Source organism: Neoarius graeffei, chromosome 15 (genome assembly GCF_027579695.1).
Source record: "Neoarius graeffei isolate fNeoGra1 chromosome 15, fNeoGra1.pri, whole genome shotgun sequence".
Taxonomy (NCBI): domain Eukaryota; kingdom Metazoa; phylum Chordata; class Actinopteri; order Siluriformes; family Ariidae; genus Neoarius; species Neoarius graeffei.
This window is the reverse complement of record NC_083583.1, coordinates 37,230,790-37,252,064: the sequence shown is the minus strand read 5'-3', so window position 1 is coordinate 37,252,064 and position 21,275 is coordinate 37,230,790. Positions and strand designations below refer to the sequence as shown.

Below are 21,275 nucleotides of genomic sequence, written 5' to 3'. Positions count from 1 at the left end.
CTGAAGGTTTTCAACAAAGACCTTTACAATACAGGTGTTTCCTTGTCAGAGTGGATTTCAAGGATAAGTAAAGCCTCGCTCACAACACGCCATAAGTGTTTTGGACACGCACGGGTCACAGGGTTTGGTAGCTCGCAGCCATGCCGCAGGATCACGGTGAACCCGGGGGAAAGTTTGGGGGAGGAGTATGGGCAAAGTACTTGTCAAAGTACAGGTTGCACACCTGACTTCCTTGAGGCATGGGAAAAATTGCACCATTAGCCCATGGGAAGCGTATATTTGACGCACGTGATCAGTGCGTGTTGGGTGAGTGTGGAGTGTGCGAGATTTGGATTTTAACAGTTTCCTGCGCTACGAGTTTGGGCCGCACTTGTGAAGCATGTGATTAACACGTTACAATCACTCATAACTTGCGTGTGATGCAAGCCAGGAGTGGGTATAAAACCAGTGTGTCTGCAGCATTCTGCATTGGTCTTTAGACTGAAAAACATTGGATATTTTGTGGGAAAAATTTGAAAAATTTCACTTTAAAGTTCAGAAAATGGGACCCAAGAAGAAGCGAGCAAAAGTGAAGTAACCCTGCCTGCCTGCCTGAAACAGCAGATGGGAAGGAGGAGGAAGAATTTGATGATGATGGTAGCAGCACCGGCGAGCCCTGCACGGCAAGGGCGCAGATGGCACTGGGGACAGGGGGGACATGTCCCCCCCAGATTTATAATGACCCCTATCTGTCCCCCCCACCCACCATCCCTACGTAAGGCGCCAAACATAGGTAGAAAAAGTGAGGATTAAATGTTCCGTTAGTTAAGCTAACTTACATTGCAGCATAAAGTTGAAATGGTGGCAGCAGCAGTAGCCTTGTCTGTGATCAATCCACATTACACCGATTCAAGAAGGGGAAAGGCTGGAGCAGCCTTGCAGAGTTGGGAAAGCAAGGTGTTCAATTTTCCACGTAATTCCTGGTTAAGAACACTGCACAGCCGATCCATTTGATAGTAACGGTTTTTCTGCTACGACTAATGGTGCGTTCAATTGTACTCGTAAGTTGGAAGTTTGAAGTCGGAAAAGCATTGAAATCTAGCATCTACCAGCATAAACGTTGGGGTTTTTGTTTCATTTCATTAACTGTTCATTTTTTTTCGAATTCCATGTTCCATGATGTCCCAGTTTTTAAACTGGGAAGCGGCGGAGAGATGTTTTTGGGACCTATTGAGTCTGCTTCTAGACGGTAAATTTGTTTGGCTGCAGAAGGAAAATTTTTTTTTTGATCAGTTTTGTTTATTGGAAAAAATACTTTTTATTTTTATGAATCTGTTGTTCAAGTGTTTATACTTCTGTTTTCATACACGTTTTATGTTTCTAATCATTTACATGAAGGCACGAGTGTGAATCATTTCAATTTTATTTTGTTATTAATTTTTGGACATTCCCTTTTTGTTAGAAGTTACAGTTAAAGTTTCTGTGATGAGATTCTTCATCCTGCTGAGATCAGCAAATGTTTAAATAAAACATGCAGAAGACATGAAGTTTTGGAGCGTGATTAACATACCAGACAAATAACAATTTGATCATGTATGGCTAGTGTTGACCAGGTAGGCCTTTGTCTACCAATGTTCATTCAGTTAGAAAACTCACAATTCTAATGTATATTGAAGCTTCAGTGTGTGTGTGTATATACATATATATATATATATATATATATATATATATATATATATATATGCATTTACACAAAATGGAATCATTTGCTGACAGCTCAGTCCCAGTTCAAAAATCCTATCTACGCCCCTGCTGCATGGACAGGGAGAAGTACGTCTTCAAGCCGGCAGAAGGCACAGCACCCCGCCAGAGGTATTTCCACAGGTAAATACACATGCTTTAAACATTCATTTCAGTATCTATATGCTTATGTAATTAATATTACATATGCTGATTTTCATGTATGTTTCAGCTAATGACACCCAGAAGTGAGGACATTGCAATCCCATCAATGCTGTCAGGCCATTGTGCCATGCTCAGTGATGAGGACAAGGACATCCCAACACCCCATCCCACTACTCAGCAGGAGTAGGACAGTAGCTCGGAGTCAAAGTGTGTTTCAGTGCTCAAACTGTTGGGGTATTTAGTTCGGATTTTTTTTTTTTTTACAGTGTAATAAAATGCATTATTCTCTTATACTCATGTTTTTTTATTTGACATTTGCACGGTAAATTAAACATGTACTCAAAAACAGCAAATGAGGTAATCATCTTCCCTTCTACAATGCTACACGATCGGTTCCTTGGTTCCTCCCCAATATATATACCCAGAGTCTTTCCCCTCATGTCGCGTGCAGGTCGCGTGCGCCGTGTGCAGACCACACATAGGGGTAGAAAGTGAAATGTACTTCTGTCTTCTGGGCCACACAAATAACAAGTGTGGAATACTTGTGTAGTACTTCTGAGGCACGTCACTCATACAACGACCGTGCGTCACTCATGCATCTTACGGTCATCGCAAAAAGCCCCTACTAGCCGTGCTGCTGACTTGGTTCAGGCGTACAAAAGGAGTACAGGCCTTGTACGTAGTGTATACATTCTTGATTTGTTGGAAGACCTGTAGAATTTGCATGTGCAGGACCAAAAGTCTCCACGGCCAGTCTGCAACCTTCTACGGCACTGAACACATGCAAATGTCGTGCAAGTCTCAAGCATGGTTTTGCCAAATTTTTTACCGTAGAAGCACATACGGCGGGTTGTGAGTGAGGCTTAAGGGAATAATTTAGGATTCTGAAGGTGGTTGGTATGGGTGCTTAAGAGGAAAAATACCTTTTGATTTGCTATTTTATGAAATGCTTAACAAATAAATTTGTTATTGTTATTATAGGAAATGTGAAAAATGTGTTAAACACAATTTAACACACTTTTCACAAAACACTGCCCTTTTGGTGTACAAGAAAGAAATCATCAATCAATCACAGTACAGTTCTATCTGTACTACAACATTACATTATTCTACATTAATTAATTTAAGTCCAACTACCCCACTTGAGGAATAGGAAAAACAAACAGTGTTCAGTTTATTTACATACAAAAACATTATGATGTTGAATAAAGACACTTCATGTTTGGACAAAAACATTGGTGCGCATTCCAACTACATTTCCCTGCAGACTCTGTAATAGTTGCTCCTGAGGCAATGTGATAAATAAACAGAGCACTTGACATAAGTGTCGACCGACAAGCAAGTCTGACAGAACCAAACACTTCACATGATTAACAGATCAGAAAGTTGATCATGGCCTGAACTGCATCAATCCGGCGGCTGCTTCCCGTTATTGTCACAATGAAAGTTCCTCAAAGCTAAATAAGTATGCAAGAGTTTCTCAGAGTTTCTTTCCTTTATGAAGTTTATTGAAACGCCAGATGTGCTCCTTCCTCAAAAGCTTCCAGTATTCATAGCTCTCTGGATCCAGCTCGTGGAGTTTTTTGGGGGGACCAAGTTCCAACTCGAACAACCTGGAGACATTCACAAGTGTCACTTTAAACCAGTTCTAGATCTTTTTGGCACCCTCTCATATTTTCAGTGAAAAATTAAGCTAATTAACCACAAAGATATTCTCCCCCCCCCCAATATATTTACTAAAAGTGCCAATAATTCTGGAACTGACTATAATATACAGTGCTCAGTGTAAATGAGTCCACCCCCTTTGAAAAGTAACATTTTAAACAATATCTCAGTGAACACAATTTCCAAAATGTTGACAAGCCAAAGTTTAATATAACATCTGTTTAATTTATAACATGAAAAAGTAAGGTTAATAATATAACTTAGATTACACATTTTTCAGTTTTACTCAAATTACGGTGGTGCAAAAATGAGTACACCCCACAACAAAAACTACTACATCTAGTACTTTGTATGGCCTCCATGATTTTTAATGACAGGACCAAGTCTTCTAGGCATGGAATGAACAAGTTGGCGACATTTTGCGACATCAATCTTTTTCCGTTCAACAATGACCTCTTTGAGTGACTGGATGCTGGATGGAGAGTGATGCTCAACTTGTCTCTTCAGAATTCCCCAAAGAAAATAATTTCTTTACACCACAAAGGTGAAGGCTACAAGAAGATCAGCAAAGCTTTACTTGTCAGAATACTGTAGCAAAATTGGTACAAAAATTTAAGAAAGATGGAACTGCAACCATCTCACAGAGACGTCCACGTCGTCCATGGAAGTTAACACCTTGACAGGAGCGTCTTCTGATGAGAAGGGTTGAAGAAAATCGGCATGCAAGTTCACTGCAGTTATCTAAAGAAGTAGAAAGCCAAACTGGGGTGACTATTTCCCGTGACACAATACGGCGTACACTGCAGAGGAATGGCATGCATGGATGCCATCCACGAAAGAAGCCTCTCCTAAAGCCCAGGCACAAAAAAGCCCGCCTAGAGTTTGCCAGGGCCCATGCTGACAAAGATGAAGACTACTGGGACTCCATACTCTGGAGTGATGAGACCAAGATAAATGTTTTTGGAACTGATGGCTTCAAAACTGTATGGCATCGCAAAGGTGAGGAATACAAAGAAAAATGCATGGTACCTACAATGAAACATGGTGGTGGCAGTGTCCTTATGTGGGGCTGCATGAGTGCTGCTGGTGTCAGGGAGCTGCATTTTATTGATGGCATCATGAATTCAGATGTATTGCTCTATACTGAAAGATGCTACCATCACTCCGTGCCCTTGGTCGTTGTGCACTTTTCCAACATGACTAAACACACATCTAAGGCCACTGTTGGATTTCTGAAGAAGAACAGGGTGAAAGTGATTCAGTGGCCAAGTATGTCTCCTGATCTGAACCCAATCGAACACCTATGGGGAATTCTGAAGAGAAAAGTTGAGCAGCACTCTCCATCCAGCATCCAGTCACTCAAAGAGCTCATTGTTGAAGAATGGAAAAAGACTGATGTTGCAAAAAGTCGCCAACTTGTTCATTCCATGCCGAGAAGCCGTCATTGAAAATCATGGAGGCCATACAAAGTACTAGATGTAGTAGTTTTTGTTGTGGGGTGTACTCATTTTTGCACCACCCTAATTTGAGTAAAACTGAAAAATGTGTAATCCAAGTTATATTATTAACCTTACTTTCACGTTATAAATTAAACAGATGTTATATTAAACTTTGTCTTGTCAAAGTTTAATATAAAACTTTGGAAATTGTGTTCATTGAGATATTGTTTAAAATGTTACTTTTCAAAGGGGGTGTACTCATTTACACTGAGCACTGTATACCACCCCAAATCAGAAAAAGTTGGGATGATATGAAAAAATGCAAATAAAAATAAAAGCAGTGATTTTAAAAGTTTTGATTTGTATTTCATTGCAGACATTATGAACCCAAGATATTTCATGTTTTACCTGGTCAATTTCATTTCACTTGTTAATATACATCAATTCCTGCATTTCAGGCCTGCAACACTTTCCTTAAAAAGTTGGGATGAGGGCAATTTAGGGCTAGTAATGAGGTAAAACAATTAAATAATGTAATTTGAAACAGGTGATGTCAACAGGTGATTGTAAATCATGATTTGGTGCAAAATCAGAATCCAGGAGAGGACTAGTCTTTGAGGAGTAAAGATGGGCCGAGGATCTCCAGCTTGTCAAAAATGCATGAGAAAATTATTCATCTCATCTCATTATCTCTAGCCGCTTTATCCTGTTCTACAGGGTCGCAGGCAAGCTGGAGCCTATCCCAGCTGACTACGGGTGAAAGGCAGGGTACAGTGGTGCTTGAAAGTTTGTGAACCCTTTAGAATTTTCTATATTTCTGCATAAATATGACCTAAAACATCATCAGATTTTTCACACAAGTCCTAAAAGTAGATAAAGAGAACCCAGTTAAACAAATGAGACAAAAATATTATACTTGGTCATTTATTTATTGAGGAAAATGATCCAATATTACATATCTGTGAGTGGCAAAAGTATGTGAACCTTTGCTTTCAGTATCTGGTGTGACCCCCTTGTGCAGCAATAACTGCAGCTAAACGTTTGCAGTAACTGTTGATCAGTCCTGCACACTGGCTTGGAGGAATTTTAGCCCGTTCCTCCGTACAGAACAGCTTCAACTCTGGGATGTTGGTGGGTTTCTTCACATGAACTGCTCGCTTCAGGTCCTTCCACAACATTTCCATTGGATTAAGGTCAGGACTTTGACTTGGCCATTCCAAATCATTAACTTTATTCTTCTTTAATCATTCTTTGGTAGAACGACTTGTGTGCTTAGGGTCATTGTCTTGCTGCATGACCCACCTTCTCTTGAGATTCAGTTCATGGACAGATGTCCTGACATTTTCCTTTAGAATTCGCTGGTATAATTCGGAATTCATTGTTCCATCAATGACGGCAAGCTGTCCTGGCCCAGACGCAGCAAAACATGCCCAAACCATGATACTACCATCACCATGTTTCACAGATGGGATAAGGTTCTTATGCTGGAATGTAGTGTTTTCCTTTCTCCAAACATAACGCTACTCATTTAAACCAAAAAGTTCTATTTTGGTCTCATCCGTCCAGAAAACATTTTTCCAATAGCCTTCTGGTTTGTCCACGTGATCTTTAGCAAACTGCAGACGAGCAGCAATGTTCTTTTTGGAGAGCAGTGGCTTTCTCCTTGCAACCCTGCCATGCACACCATTGTTGTTCAGTGTTTTCCTGATGGTGGACTCATGAACATTAACATTAGCCAATGTGAGAGAGGTCTTCAGTTGCTTACAAGTTACCCTGGGGTCCTTTGTGACCTTGCCGAATATTACACGCCTTGCTCTTGGAGTGATCTTTGTTGGTGGACCACTCCTGGGGAGGGTAACAATGGTCTTGAATTTCCTCCATTTGTACACAATCTGTCTGACTGTGGATTGGAGGAGTCCAAACTCTTTAGAGATGGTTTTGTAACCTTTTCCAGCCTGATGAGCATCAACAACGCTTTTTCTGAGGTCCTCAGAAATCTCCTTTGTTCGTGCCATGATACACTTCCACAAACATGCGTTGTGAAGATCAGACTTTGATAGATCCCTATTCTTCAAATAAAACAGGGTGCCCACTCACACCTGATTGTCATCCCATTGATTGAAAACACCTGACTCTAATTTCACCTTCAAATTAACTGCTAATCCTAGAGGTTCACATACTTTTGCCACTCACATATGTAATATTGGATCATTTTCCTCAATAAATAAATGACCAAGTATAATATTTTTGTCTCATTTGTTTAACTGGGTTCTCTTTATCTACTTTTAGGACTTGTGTGAAAAATCTGATGATGTTTTAGGTCATATTTATGCAGAAATATAGAAAATTCTAAAGGGTTCACAAACTTTCAAGCACCACTGTACACCCTGGACAAGTCGCCAGGTCATCACAGGGCTGACAGACACAGACAACCATTCACACTCACACCTACAGTCAATTTAGAGTCACCAGTTAACCTAACCTGCATGTCTTTGGACTGTGGGGGAAACCAGAGCACCCGGAGGAAACCCACACGGACATGGGGAGAACACGCAAACTCCGCACAGAAAGGCCCTCGCCGGCCACGGGACCCGAACCTGGACCCTCTTGCTGTGAGGCGGCAGCACTAACCACTACACCACTGTGCCACCTGAGAAAATTATTGAAAACGTTTAAAGACAATGTTCCTCAAAGAAAGAGAGGAAAGGATTTGGATATTTCACCCCCTATGGTTCATAATATCATTAAATGAAATCAAGGAATCTGGAGGAATTTCAGTGCATCAAGGTCAAAGGCACAATCCTAAACTGAACACTCGTGATCTCCAATCCCTCAGACGGCATCAAGAACCGTCATTTATCTATAGCTGATATAACCACATGGGCTTGGGATTACTTTGGGAAACTTTTGTCAAGCACTACAATACAGAGTTACATCAACAAATGACAGTTAAAACTTTACTGTGCAAAAAAGGAAGCCTTATGTTAACAGTGTCCAGAAGCACTGTTGACTTCTCTGGGCTCGGAGGCATCTGGGATGGACCATCACACAGAGGAAACTTGTATTGTAGTCAGACAAATCAGTATTCCAGGTCTTTTTTGTAAGAAACAGTTGCCTTGTGCTCCAGACCAAAGAAAAAAAGTACCATCCAACCTGTTACCATCAACAAGTCTAAAAGCCAGGATCTGTCATGGTATGAGGTTGTGTCAGTGCCCTTGGCAAAGGTAACTTACACTTCTGTGATGGAGCATTAATGCAAAAAAGTACAATGAGATTTTGGAGAAACATATGCTGCCTTCAAAATGGCATCATCTCCAGGGATATTTCAACAAGACAATGCAAAATCACATTCTGCACACATTACAAAAGGCATGGCTGTGGAAGAAGGTGCCTGTCCCCAATAGAGAATGTGCGGTGAATTTTGAAACAGACAATATGACAACGATGACACTGTATTGTTGCACACCTTAAGTCCTGTTTGCAGGAAGAATGGGACAAAATAACACCTAAAAACACTTCATCACTTGGTGTCTTCAGTCCCTAAACATCTTTTAAGTGTTGTGAGAAGGAATGGCAACATGACAAAGTGGCAAATGCTTTATCGTCCCAACTTTCTTTGAAAGGTGTTTTAAGAATCAAAATTGAACTTTTTGTTTGTTTGTTTTCAGTTTTAATTTCAACATACTGCCAACTTTTTCCGATTTGGGGTTTTATAAACCTAGCTAACATGGACAATCCACAACAATCCAAGTATGCTGTTAATTCTAACTACTGAATGACTATTGTACCATACAATATAAGAGCCAATCATGTTTCAATATGCAAATTTCAGCAACAGCAGCATTTTCCCATAGGAAGAAGCAGGGCATGTATTGAATTCTTGTAAAAATGTCGATAAACTTTATTATTTCTCTTAAATGCTTTCATGACCGTTTACTTAGCTGAAAGGTTTTAACAGAACCAGTACATTCACTAATTTATGTGAGTTTTACAATAATTTAAATCCACAGAAACATACACCAGGAGAGCATTAATTTTTTTTTTAAGCTATATCACCACACAATATTAATAGACTCTTACAAGGCTCACCTTGATGTTATGGCCTAAAGCTCATTAATGTCTTCTAAGATACTTTCCATAACGTACAGCCCTTTTTCTTCAACTTTGCAGGCTTCAAATTTGCAACATCTCTGATGCATACATCAATCAATCAATGTAAATGATTTCATTAGGTCATGCTATGCTTTACCATGCTGGATATTCCTCTTTGGGTTTTAGTGGTGGATCTTCTCCTTGTTTGTAGATGTTTGCTCCCACAGCGTATGAGGTCAGCCTCACTGGGTCTTTACACACCTCTGGGCCCTTGAGTACATCCTTCACCATGCCTTTTCCTTTAGCAGCTGAGGAAACATGATCAAACATAAATGTATTACAGTAAGACAAATGGAGAAAATGCTGTGTTATGAATACACTAATACGTGCACTCAAATCTGAAACAATATCCTCGTAATTATAATTTTTACATTCCTTATTAACGTGTTAACAGTCAGCTTCATTACCAAATCAACAATATGCATCTATACAGTGTGTGTCTAGATAGATAGATAGATAGATAGATAGATAGATAGAACATGCATCACTTGCATTTATGTTGTATTTATCTTCTGTGAGCCAAGGTCAGGTCTAGGCTATGCATTTGTACCAGGACATTTGCTCGTTACCTAGAAACGTCGCATAAAAATAACATTTAAAAAAATCTTACCGGCTTTTTTAGCATATCCACGAATCTGAACGGAACTATTCACTGAAGCGCAAACACAAAATTGGGTGTGTGAACTAAAAAACTGGAGACGAGCTCCTGTTAATATCTTCAGGGTGTTACTAAGACTGAGAGCCATTTTCCTACACCATGCTGTAAACCATTGACACGTGACCAAAGCACTTCCGCCATGCGTACTGCGCATGCGCACTGTTCAAGTCGCTAACCGGATTTGACAAATATAACTGCTAATATATATATGATACTTGAGTCTAGAGCGAGCACATGATATAAATTTATATTTTTCTGTATGGAATTATACAAATAATAATACATTTTTAAAAAAGTGCTACGACGTTACACTACTTCCGCTAGGATACAAAACTTCCGGCTCGCGTTTGTTTTCTAGAGAAAACGTCAGCAAGATGGCGGAGTATGCGTCTGTTCAGAAAGGATCACTAAAACTCAAAGGAATTGGAGAGATTTCAGCGAGTAAAAAGTACGTATTTTGTTTACTGTTAAAATTCAATAATTAAAAAGTGGTTTGTTTTAGTATAAATAGCCAAGCATTTAGCTTTATTGCTAATTAGCGGCTTGGTTTTATTGCTAATAAGCTACTTGTCTAGCTGGTAGCTTGGCTAACATCGCTAAATCTTAAATACTTCTTAATATATGGTTATATAAGTGTTCTGTGTGAATTATAATGACTTTTCTACTCATATACTCAACGTGTAGCGTTTAAAAAAAAGAGATCCTTTTTGGTGCAATCAGAGTCAGAATGCCCTTTATTGTCATTGCATGTTTACATAGAAATTTGCTCACTAAAGGAAAAGCTGTAACCCATTCACTCACATTAAAAGAAGCTATCGGTTGAATGAGTAATAACTCGAAAATATGCTAGTATAAATAATAAAATAAAGTAGTCTATATAAAATGATTTAAAGTGACTTATGCAGTTATTGCACATTAGTGTATTACGATGGCACTTGAGGTAAAATTGTGGTGGTGGGAGGTGGAGGGGTGTGATGTTTTGATTTTATTTTTTTGGTGCTGTATTAATAACTCAAAGGAGCTGCTCTGTCTGCTGCTGAACAGTTTCCATACCAGGCCGTGTCGTGTCAAGTCAACTTTATTGTCAAATATGCTATACATGCTCGGCATACAGCACAGATGAAATTTCAGTCCTCTCTGACCCACGGTGCAAACAGGCAATGCAGTAAATAAAAAATAGAATAATTGAAATAAACAATACAAACAGTATAAACACTCTAGATAAGAACTAGACATAGACTAAATAAACCATACAAACAGTATAAATACTCTAGATAAGAACTAGACAGACTAAAAACACTCATACATGCACACACATAAATTGGAGCAAAAAAACAGTCAAGGGCAATTGAGGTATAGCAGGTAAACATGAAATAAGCTAGCTGTTAAGGTGAGGTAGTGCGGAATAGTGCAAATGAGTGAGGTAAAGTGAAATGTGTAGTCCCTGAGTTCAGTGTGTTAATGAATGTTGAGTGTGTGTGTGTTGGGGGGGACTGTGAGGGTGACATGTCAGATGCTGAAGGGGGGGTGCGAGCAGAATCTGTGGCAGGGGGCAGAGGAGGAGGGCCAGAACAGGGAGGGAGTTGAGCCTCCTGACCGCCTGGTGAAAGAAACTGTCCTTGAGCCTGCTGGTTTTGGCCCGGAGACTCCGCAGTCTCCTCCCCTGTCAGCCATGGTTACGCAGTATGTCATGCTCTCAACCGAGCAGAATGACTCCAGCAGCTTTGCAGAGAGGTTGGTCTTCCTCAGACTGAGTCCTTAGAAAGTAGAGTCTCTGTTGGGCCTTTTTGACGAGAGCAGTGACGTTAACCATCCATTTGAGGTCTTCATTGATGTAGGTACCCAGGAACTGAAAACTGGAGACCCTCATCACCACCTCTCCTCTTATTTCCAGTGGCAGAGGCTCCTCCTGATGCTGTCTAAAGTCTATAAGAAGCTCCTTTTGTCTTTTTGATGTTTAGTGACAGGTTGTTATCTGCACACTGTTCGGCCAGCTTGCACTGTTGGAGACCTCATCCCTATAAGCTGTCTCATCGCCATTAGAGATCAGTCCCACTACTGTTGTGTTGTCAGCAAATTTTATAGACTAGAATAGAATGCCTTTATTGTCACTGCACAAATGTACAATGAAATTTAGTTCCTCATAGGAGAGCAAAGCCGCTGTATACATGCACGCCGCCACTCTTGGGCACTTCAGCCCAAGGCTGACCCATGTTAACCTAACTGCATGTCTTTTGAACTGTGGGGGAAATCGGAGCACCTGGAGGAAACCCATGCAGACATGGGGAGAACATGCAAACTCCACACAGAAAGGCCCCCGTTGGCTGCTGGGCTCGAACCCAGAACCTTCTTGCTGTGAGGTGACAGTGCTAACCACTACACCACTGTGGAACTGTATCTTATAATTGTATTTGTGGGGTGAATGGGAGTAGAGGAGGGGAATTGGCACACACCCTTGTGGTGCTCCGGTGCTGACGGTGAGACTCAGGGAGACATGAGGACCAAGTTTCACCATCTGTGGGCGGTTGTTAAAGTCTTTGATCCATAAACTCAGCTTGTTGCTGAGGCCCAGGTCCAGCAGTTGTCCAACCAGTCTGCTGGGTACAATAGTATTAAATGCAGAGCTGTAATCAACAAAAAGCATTCTTGCATATGTCCCCTTCTGCTCCAGGTGGGTCAATGTCGTGTGGAGAGCTGCGTTTATGGCATCCTCTGTGGATCTATTTGGCCTGTATGCATACTGGTGCTGATCTAAAGTAGGGGAGAGGGTGGTTTTGATATGCAGCAGAACTAGTTTTTCAAAGCACTTCGATATGATGGGTGTGAGTGTGACTGGTCTGTGGTCACTGAGGGAGCTGATGTTGGTCTGTTTGGGCACCAGGATGATGGTGGCTTTTAGACAGGCTGGTACAGTAGCATATGCTAGGGAGAGGTTAAAGATGTTGGTGAAAACCTCTGCAAGCTGATGAGCGCAGTCTGTGAGCACACTGCCTGGGATCCCATTTGGGCCTGCTGCCTTGACGTTAACAGTTCTCAGGATTCGCTTAACCTGCAGGGTAAGCAGGTGGTCAGCAGTGTCCAGCTGGGGTGAAACTACACTGTCTGATCCTTTCTTGGATCGGACAAAGAAGCAGTTCAGCTCCTCAGCCAATTAGGCACTGTTTCCTGTCAGTGGGTCTCTGTTGCTCCTGAAGTTGGTCATGTGCTGAATGCCCTGCCACGTATGTGCTTGGGTCCCTGGAGGTGAAGTGACCCTCAATCTTCTCTTTGTATAAGATAAGACCTTTTTATTATCCCACAATGGGGAAATTTCCTGTTTGCAGCAGCACAGTGGATAGCAGCAGAAGAGGACATGTATCAAGCCACACAAATAAAAAATAAAAATAAAAAAATGCAGTCTTCACTGTTTTTATGCTTCTCTTGAGGTCGTGTCTTGTAATGCTGTACAGTTTTCTGTTGCCAGACTTGAAGGCCACATTACGGTCTCTCAGGAGAAGCTGGACCTCATTTGTCCTCCGTGGTTTCTTGTTTGGGTATACACGGATGCTTTTATTGATTGTGATGTTCTCAATGCAGCTTCTGATGTAGAAGTACAGTTGATGTATACAGTGGTGCTTGAAAGTTTGTGAACCCTTTAGAATTCTCTATTTCTGCATAAATATGACCAAAAACACCATCAGATTTTCACACAAGTCCTAAAAGTAGATAAAGAGAACCCAGTTAAACAAACGAGACAAAAATATTATACTTGGTCATTTTATTTATTGAGGAAAATGATCCAATATTACATATCTGTGAGTGGTAAAAGTATGTGAGCCTCTAGGATTAGCAGTTAATTTGAAGGTGACATTAGAGTCAGGTGTTTTCACTCAATGGGATGACAATCAGGTGGGAGTGGGCACCCTGTTTTATTTAAAGAACAGGGATCTATCAAAGTCTGATCTTCACAACACATGTTTGTGGAAGTGTATCATGGCACCAACAAAGGAGATTTCTGAGGACCTCAGAAAAAGCGTTGTTGATGCTCATCAGGCTGGAAAAGGTTACAAAACCATCTCTAAAGAGTTTGGACTCCCAATCCACAGTCAGACAGATTGTGTACAAATGGAGGAAATTCAAGACCATTGTTACCCTCCCCAGCAGTGGTCAACCAACAAAGATCACTCCAAGAGCAAGGCATGTAATAGTCGGCGAGGTCACAAAGGACCTCAGGGTAACTTCTAAGCAACTGAAGGCCTCTCTCATGTTGGCTAATGTTAATGTTCATGAGTCCACCATCAGGAGAACACTGAGCAACAGTGGTGTGCATGGCAGGGTTGCAAGGAGAAAGCCACTGCTCTTCAAAAAGAACATTGCTGCTCGTCTGCAGTTTGCTAAAGCTCATGTGGACAAGCCAGAAGGCTATTGGAAAAATGTTTTGTGGACGGATGAGACCAAAATAGAAGTTTTGGTTTCAATAAGAAGCATTATGTTTGGAGAAAGGAAAACACTGTATTCCAGCATAAGAACCTTATCCCATCTGTGAAACATGGTGGTGGTAGTATCATGGTTTGGGCCTGTTTTGCTGCATCTGGGCCAGGACGGCTTGCCATCATTGATGGAACAATGAATTGTGAATTATACCAGCGAATTCTAAAGGAAAATGTCAGGACATCTGTCCATGAACTGAATCTCAAGAGAAGGTGGGTCATGCAGCAAGACAACGACCCTAAGCACACAAGTCATTCTACCAAAGAATGGTTAAAGAAGAATAAAGTTAATGTTTTGGAATGGCCAAGTCAAAGTCCTGACCTTAATCCAATGGAAATGTTGTGGAAGGACCTGAAGCGAGCAGTTCATGTGAGGAAACCCACCAACATCCCAGAGTTGAAGCTGTTCTGTACGGAGGAACGGGCTAAAGTTCCTCCAAGCTGGTACAGGACTGATCAACAGTTACCGGAAACGTTTAGTTGCAGTTATTGCTGCACAAGGGGGTCACACCAGATACTGAAAGCAAAGGTTCACATACTTTTGCCACTCACAGATATGTAATATTGGATCATTTTCCTCAATAAATAAATGACCAAGTATAATATTTTTGTCTCATTTGTTTAACTGGGTTCTCTTTATCTACTTTTAGGACTTGTGTGAAAATCTGATGATGCTTTAGGTCATATTTATGCAGAAATAGAGAAAATTCTAAAGGGTTCACAAACTTTCAAGCACCACTGTATTCTTCTAGGGCCTGAGTGAAAAACAGACTCCAGTTTGTCTGTTTGAAAGCAGTCCTGCAGCTGTAGGGATGCTCCCTCAGGCTAGGTTTTAATTGTTCTGATGGTAGGCTGCTGTTTGTTGTTGTTGGGGCAGTAAGCTGGGGTTGGAAGAAGTGACTAGTGATCAGACTGTCCAAGATGCAGGAGGGGTGAGGCTCTGTATCCTTGGATGATATTAGAATATACACAGTCCAATGTGTTTTTTTTTTTTTTTTTTTTTTGTCTCGAGCCCAGAACCTTCTTGCTGTGAGGTGACAGTGCTAACCACTACACCACCATGCCACCGATAAACAGTCTTTCCCTCACCAGTCTTTTTTGAAGTTGGCTTATAAACTTTGAGAGGCTGGAGAGAATAACCATTTTATAGCTGCAATAATGTGATTACAGGAACTTTTTTTTCATGGACATAACATTAGCTGTAACTATAACCAGATTTTAAAAAATGGCCTGTTGTTCATTAATCATCTTTTGGCTGCTCCCGATTAGGGGTCGCCACAGTGGATCTTTCATCTCCATTGCTCCCTGTCTTCCGCATCCTTCTCTACCACACCTGCCACTTTCATGTCCTCTCTCAAAATCTTGCAATCATCGTCATTTGCAATAATCAACTTTACGGTGGTAATAGTAATTCTCTGCTTCATCATACCAACCTGCCATGGAGTATTTTTTTTTTTTATACCAGCATGATCTATTCCTGAATAGAACTTTTAATTAATATAACATTGTGCCATTTAAACAGGAAGAAGAAGAAGGGCAAGGAGTTAAAGCATTTGGAAAAGCAGGTCCTCACGACTTCAGCAGATGAGGAAACGACCAAGAAGGCTTATATTGATAAAAGAACACCAGCTCAAATCGCCTTCGACAAAATCCAGGAGAAGAGAGTGTGTATACCTTTTGTATGGTCTTTTTATAAACTGTAATTAGGCATATACTTGGAGGTGGTTTGTTTGTTTATTTTTTTGTTTAAAACACAGATGTAGCTGGACTCATTTAATGCTTAGCTCAATGTCAAATTACCCCATGCTCACTGTTGAAATGCATTATCTAGGGTGCAGGTCTGTGATGTAGGGCTACACCAACTAATGGATAAAATCAATAGAATTCAGTAGTAAAAAATGGTAGATAATGAAATTATTTACAGTTTGGTCAAAAAAAAAAAAAGCACTGAACTACTTCAAAAAGTGATGTTTCATGAGATGAGTGCTAAACTTGCAGCTCTGCTGGCCCATTTATTGATGATTGCACACCTTCTTCCCAGGAAAATGATGCTGATTTTATAATGTGTATTTAATATAATGAGCTAACTGTGTATTTAATTTACTTTTCTTCCCTGCTTGTTTTTATTAGCAAATGGAACGAATCTTGAACAAAGCCTCCAAGACACACAAACGAAGAGTTGAGGTAAGTGTATGTTCTTACAGTCTATATTGCTCTGTTATCTCCAGGCTCCTGCATTTCTTCTGTCCACGTGCTCTGATGGCTTTGAATTGCCAACATGTCAAATATGTCCTGAACAGTATTACCATCTCTGTTGCTAGATTTAGCGACACTTTTGTGGCAAATCCAGTTTCTGAGTAGATGTTAGCATCTGACCTCCGTTCAGTACGGCTCTCCAGCTTACATCACAGCTACTGCTTATATGAGCTGAGAGAACAGGTTCACTCAACTCACCACTAGCGTGTACAACCAATGACTGATCACTGGGCATGTAACAATTCATGGTTCAGTTAGATTCATGATATTGGGTTCACAAATTTTCCCTTTATATTTTTTTGGGGGAAAAATAAATGAAGGTTTTTTTGTTTTTAACCAAAAAATGCATAATTTATTTTCCTATTCTTTATTATTTTAAATATTCCTTTTGTGAAATAAAAATCATTTTCATATCCAACAATAATTATTTAAACTGTTGTATAGCATTTATTTATATATTAATCCTTTTTATTAAAAATGAAAGGTAGATAACAAATCGGCCTTTTGTTAATTACCATTTATGTACTACCTCCATTTGCTTCTCTTTCCTTTAGCTTTCGGGAATCCTGTAAAAAGAGAGCCCCCTTTTATTTATTTATTTGTTTTTTGATAAATTTGTTTGTACAGTCCATCGCACAACAGCTCTTTCCCATTTTAAATCTGTTGGCATTAGAACTGTTACATCCGCCTGCAGTGAAGTCATGCGCATTCCTTCTAGTGTACGTTATTGCACCCTCTTCTGTCTAAATGCATAATTACAGCTAGGAAAAACAGATGATGCAGCCTAAAAATAATGATTCATTTTTTATTTAATCAATTCAAATAATTATAAATTTGTGCCACGATTTATGGTCACATGATGTATCATTACATTCCGACTGATCACCATTGTTCACCATAACCATTTCCTTCACATCAATTTCCTGACTCCTCACTACCAATGCTTTTGGTTTGCCTGCATTGTTGATAGAATGATGTAATTTTGTAAATATGCTGTGACCAAAACCAACACCTTTCTAGAAGAAATGTTATAATCTATTATTTTCTACTCTGATAAAACTCAATTCTAAGTCTCTTCAGAAAATCGTCCTTCATAACACATTTGGATATGCATATGATCAAAGACAATTAAATGATTAAAGCCGCTAGCGGCCTTGACGGGCCCTCGCACGTGTGGTTCCGCAACCCAGGACATCCCGCCACCCAACAAAACAGTCACATTTCATATATTCATCAAATGTTCAAAGGTGATGTGCATGTTGCAAATGCCATGACTGCTTGACGGATGAGAGAGATAGACAAAGACTGTGTGTTTCTGTGGTGTGAAAATGTACATTTATATATGTACAAAACTATACATGTCTCCTCCTTATCTCTATCTCACGCTGTAATCTTAAGTTATCTTAGCTTTCCTGTGTCTACAGTGTGTGTGTGTGTGTGTGTGTACATGCAGAGTTTTCATATGTCTGCATCAAAATGCACAATGATGGCAGGTCACTTATTGTGTGTCTGTTTGTTAGAGGGAGGGAGAGAGAGAGAGAAGGTGTGTGTGTGTTTGTGAGAGAGTGTGCGCTCATAGATGTTGCGTGTGCATGTGAGTGCGTACGTGTGTGTGTGTGTGTGTGTGTGTGTGTGTGTGTGTGTGTATGCATAAATATGCATATGACTATGAGTGTGCACAGAATTGTATATCATCAGATTCACGATATCCAATATTTTGTAAAGTTACGATATGTGATTTGTAATGCAGTTTAATGAGGTGTAGTGTTTTGTTTTCACCACAGTGGGTTACAAGTCACAAGCCTGAAACTCATGTTGTGACACCACATTTTGTTTAGGACATGCCCAGGCGTGTTATGTTTGTAAAGAGATGAAGAGTTCAGAGTTATCCCCACCGTGACTAGAGAAGGTGTAAGATCGTGATTAACAAAGATGCCATAACGGCTAAAGAGCATCAGAATCCTATTACAAGATATCGAATTCAACATTCAGCAATATCTTGGCATATTATGTTATAATGTTTCAACATATTACAACATATCAATCCCTTCGCAATTCAACTTCAGCAATATCTTGGCATCATGTTTGCCAAGTTTGACATGAATCTAATGAACCGTCTAGGAGGAGTATGTTAAAAATGACCATGTGTCATCATCACTCCAAAGTTCTACCCATTCATTTCAATGGGAAATGGAAAAAGGGGCGCTATGAAGTCCCTGGGCCATGCCCGGGGCCAAACGTCTGTGGCTGAGAAGCGGTTACAATGATTGATGCGTGTATCAAATTTCATGAGTTTTCGTGCATGGCAAATGCCTCAATTTAAGGCCAAACGCGACAGAAAAATAATAATCCTTCGAAAAACAATAGGGTCTTTGCACCGGACGGTGCTCGGGGCCTAAATATGCATAATTAGTCCATGATGCTATCTGGAAACAACTTCTTACTAATGAAGAGTTACATATCATTAGCACATTTTCTGTAAGCCTCCTACAAGTCTAAACCCTAATCCTAACAAAAACAATACTGGACGACACATTAAACAGCCTGAGAAGCACTGTTAACTCCACCCCCTGGACCCAAGTAGGAGGAGCTGGATCAGGTCCAACTCTATCTTGTGAACTTTTTGTTCTTTAGCAAGAGGCACTTGGCATTTTGTTTCTGGCCCTGAGTTTATTATTCTATTTTGATCCCTAGGAGAATAATAGATTAATTTTTCAGTTCAATTCTGGTCTTTGATTTTTTTTAATTCGTAATGTGGATTCTAAATTCGTTTAATGGGCCACGTTCGAGCCTTTCAGGTTGCTCCCAGCCCACGGGCTGTATGATTGACACCCTGTCTGAAATGGAGCATGAAGTAAAGCTCATCAGGTCAATGTCGCTCAATTTGATTATAATATCTGTCTTTTTCTCTAGGAGTTCAACAGACACCTGGACACACTGACAGAGCATTATGATATTCCTAAAGTCAGCTGGACCAAATAACACACAACTCCTGTGGGTCGTCAGCAGGATGATGACATTCTCAGCTGTTGAGGATTTGACGTTTTCTACAATTGACCTACCATTTAAAATCAACGGATATTTAAGGCTCTGCAGACCTAGAAAGTCTACAGGTGCTGGATAATTGTGTAGATTTCCTGTCTTCTGTGTTTACACCGTCATCTGGAGTTGTGCCTTTTTTTTTTTTTTGGCAAGAGATACATTATATTATTTCCTTATGTACTTTTTTTAAATGTAGGTTTCATTCTGAAATTTCAAATTGAATTGATTGCTGTAAAATCCAGTACTTCTATATAACCACTGGTTTTAATTCAGTGTTATAACTGGTGATATTTTGTGACCAATATTATTGCTAATTTCTTCAGGCGCACACTTAATATAAAGTGACCATTGTTTGTTTGATTCTGCTTCTCTCTAATGTGCATAAATCTAGAAATTGTAACTAATGAAGGCCACCTGTTCTCTCTCTCTCACTCACACACACACACACACACACACACCCCCATCAGTTACGGTATATTTGTTAATTTAGATATGATTAAACATCTGCATTGCTGTTCAGAATAAGGTTCAACTATTTTGACTGGAAATTAAACTTCACTTTTCCTGTAGAAGTACAAATTGGTAGATGTTTTATGTCTAATATTTGTTAGATCATAACTACCAGTCTAATGTAGTACTCAAACACCAACTGTACATTAACAGTTTAATACAAAACTCATAGAACATCTCTGAGTTTCTGAGTGTGATCACTTATTGTTTTTGTAGGAACAGCTCAGAAGGACTGGTATGGCAAATGCTCCACATAAACTGATTAAAAAACCGTGTAATCTGCGAGATGTAGTTGGTAGGTGGCCTATGTAACATTTATGGAAGGAGTCTCCAGTCCAAGTGCAGTCTAAGTTAGAGTTTGCCCATATGTTCAGGCCAGAGGACTTTGCTTTTTTTTTTTTTGGTCGTCTTATTGACATTGAAAGAAAATGTAAGAGAGGCTGGTGAGAAAATGACTGTTTATAGTTGCTATAATATAAGTGAGGATACTCCACAATATTAAATGTAACTATGAAGGGGGTAAGCAAAATTAGTTCATGATGCTATCTGGAGACTTCTTACTAATGAACTGTTACATATTATTCGCACATTTTGTGAGCAGACCCAAAAGCCTAGGGAATGAAGCTAGATCTGACCCAACTATTGACCCCTTGCATATGATAACACACATCACGTGATAATTATACCTAGGGGTCAAACAGATACTTTCATGTTAGTAAGGCTTAAAATATATATTTTTTTAATTGAAAGTCAGATGGGAGGATGGAAGAGTTTGTTTAAGAATCTCGTTTTATTTCTTCTGCTCGCATTCGAGTTAGCTTCTTCATGAAAGTGTTTTTTGTACAGATGAACCAGCTTCCTTATTCAACATGGAAAACCCAGATTGGTTTCAAACAACTTAGCCATAAATCAGTAAAAAAAAAAAAAACTAAGAGCGACATGCACGGTATATCCTGAATGAACAGAAAAGATTAAGAACAGAGAGTGCTGAAGCTTTGTTTCTGTTATCAGAGGAACACAGTCCTGTGCAAAATGTCACCATGGAACCAGTGTAGTAATGAACCTACAGTCTGAGAGAGTTCTACACACACACTGAACTTTACAATAGCTACACACATGTGAAATGGAAATAAATTGACTCAGGCAGGAAAAACTCTTTGGGATAAAATTGTTAGTGTCTGTTACACGCTTATCAACCTG

The 21,275-nt window shown here is 39.9% G+C and overlaps 2 protein-coding genes across 2 annotated transcripts; one reads left to right on the top strand and one right to left on the bottom strand.

Annotated features, from left to right (window-relative positions):
• Positions 1–3,034: 3,034 nt before the first annotated feature.
• mrpl54 (mitochondrial ribosomal protein L54) lies at positions 3,035–9,912 on the bottom strand. Its single transcript, XM_060940504.1, has 3 exons — positions 9,751–9,912; positions 9,238–9,388; positions 3,035–3,497 (listed from the first exon to the last, which is right to left on the bottom strand). Exons 1-3 carry the CDS (start codon positions 9,884–9,886, stop codon positions 3,365–3,367), a joined length of 420 nt encoding a protein of 139 aa, XP_060796487.1. The 5' UTR covers positions 9,887–9,912; the 3' UTR covers positions 3,035–3,364.
• Positions 9,913–10,140: 228 nt separating this feature from the next.
• fam32a (family with sequence similarity 32 member A) lies at positions 10,141–20,253 on the top strand. The gene is made up of 4 exons (XM_060941239.1): positions 10,141–10,246; positions 15,790–15,931; positions 16,398–16,451; positions 19,437–20,253. The coding sequence occupies exons 1-4, from the start codon at positions 10,173–10,175 to the stop codon at positions 19,503–19,505; spliced, it is 339 nt and encodes a 112-aa protein (XP_060797222.1). The 5' UTR covers positions 10,141–10,172; the 3' UTR covers positions 19,506–20,253.
• Positions 20,254–21,275: the final 1,022 nt, after the last annotated feature.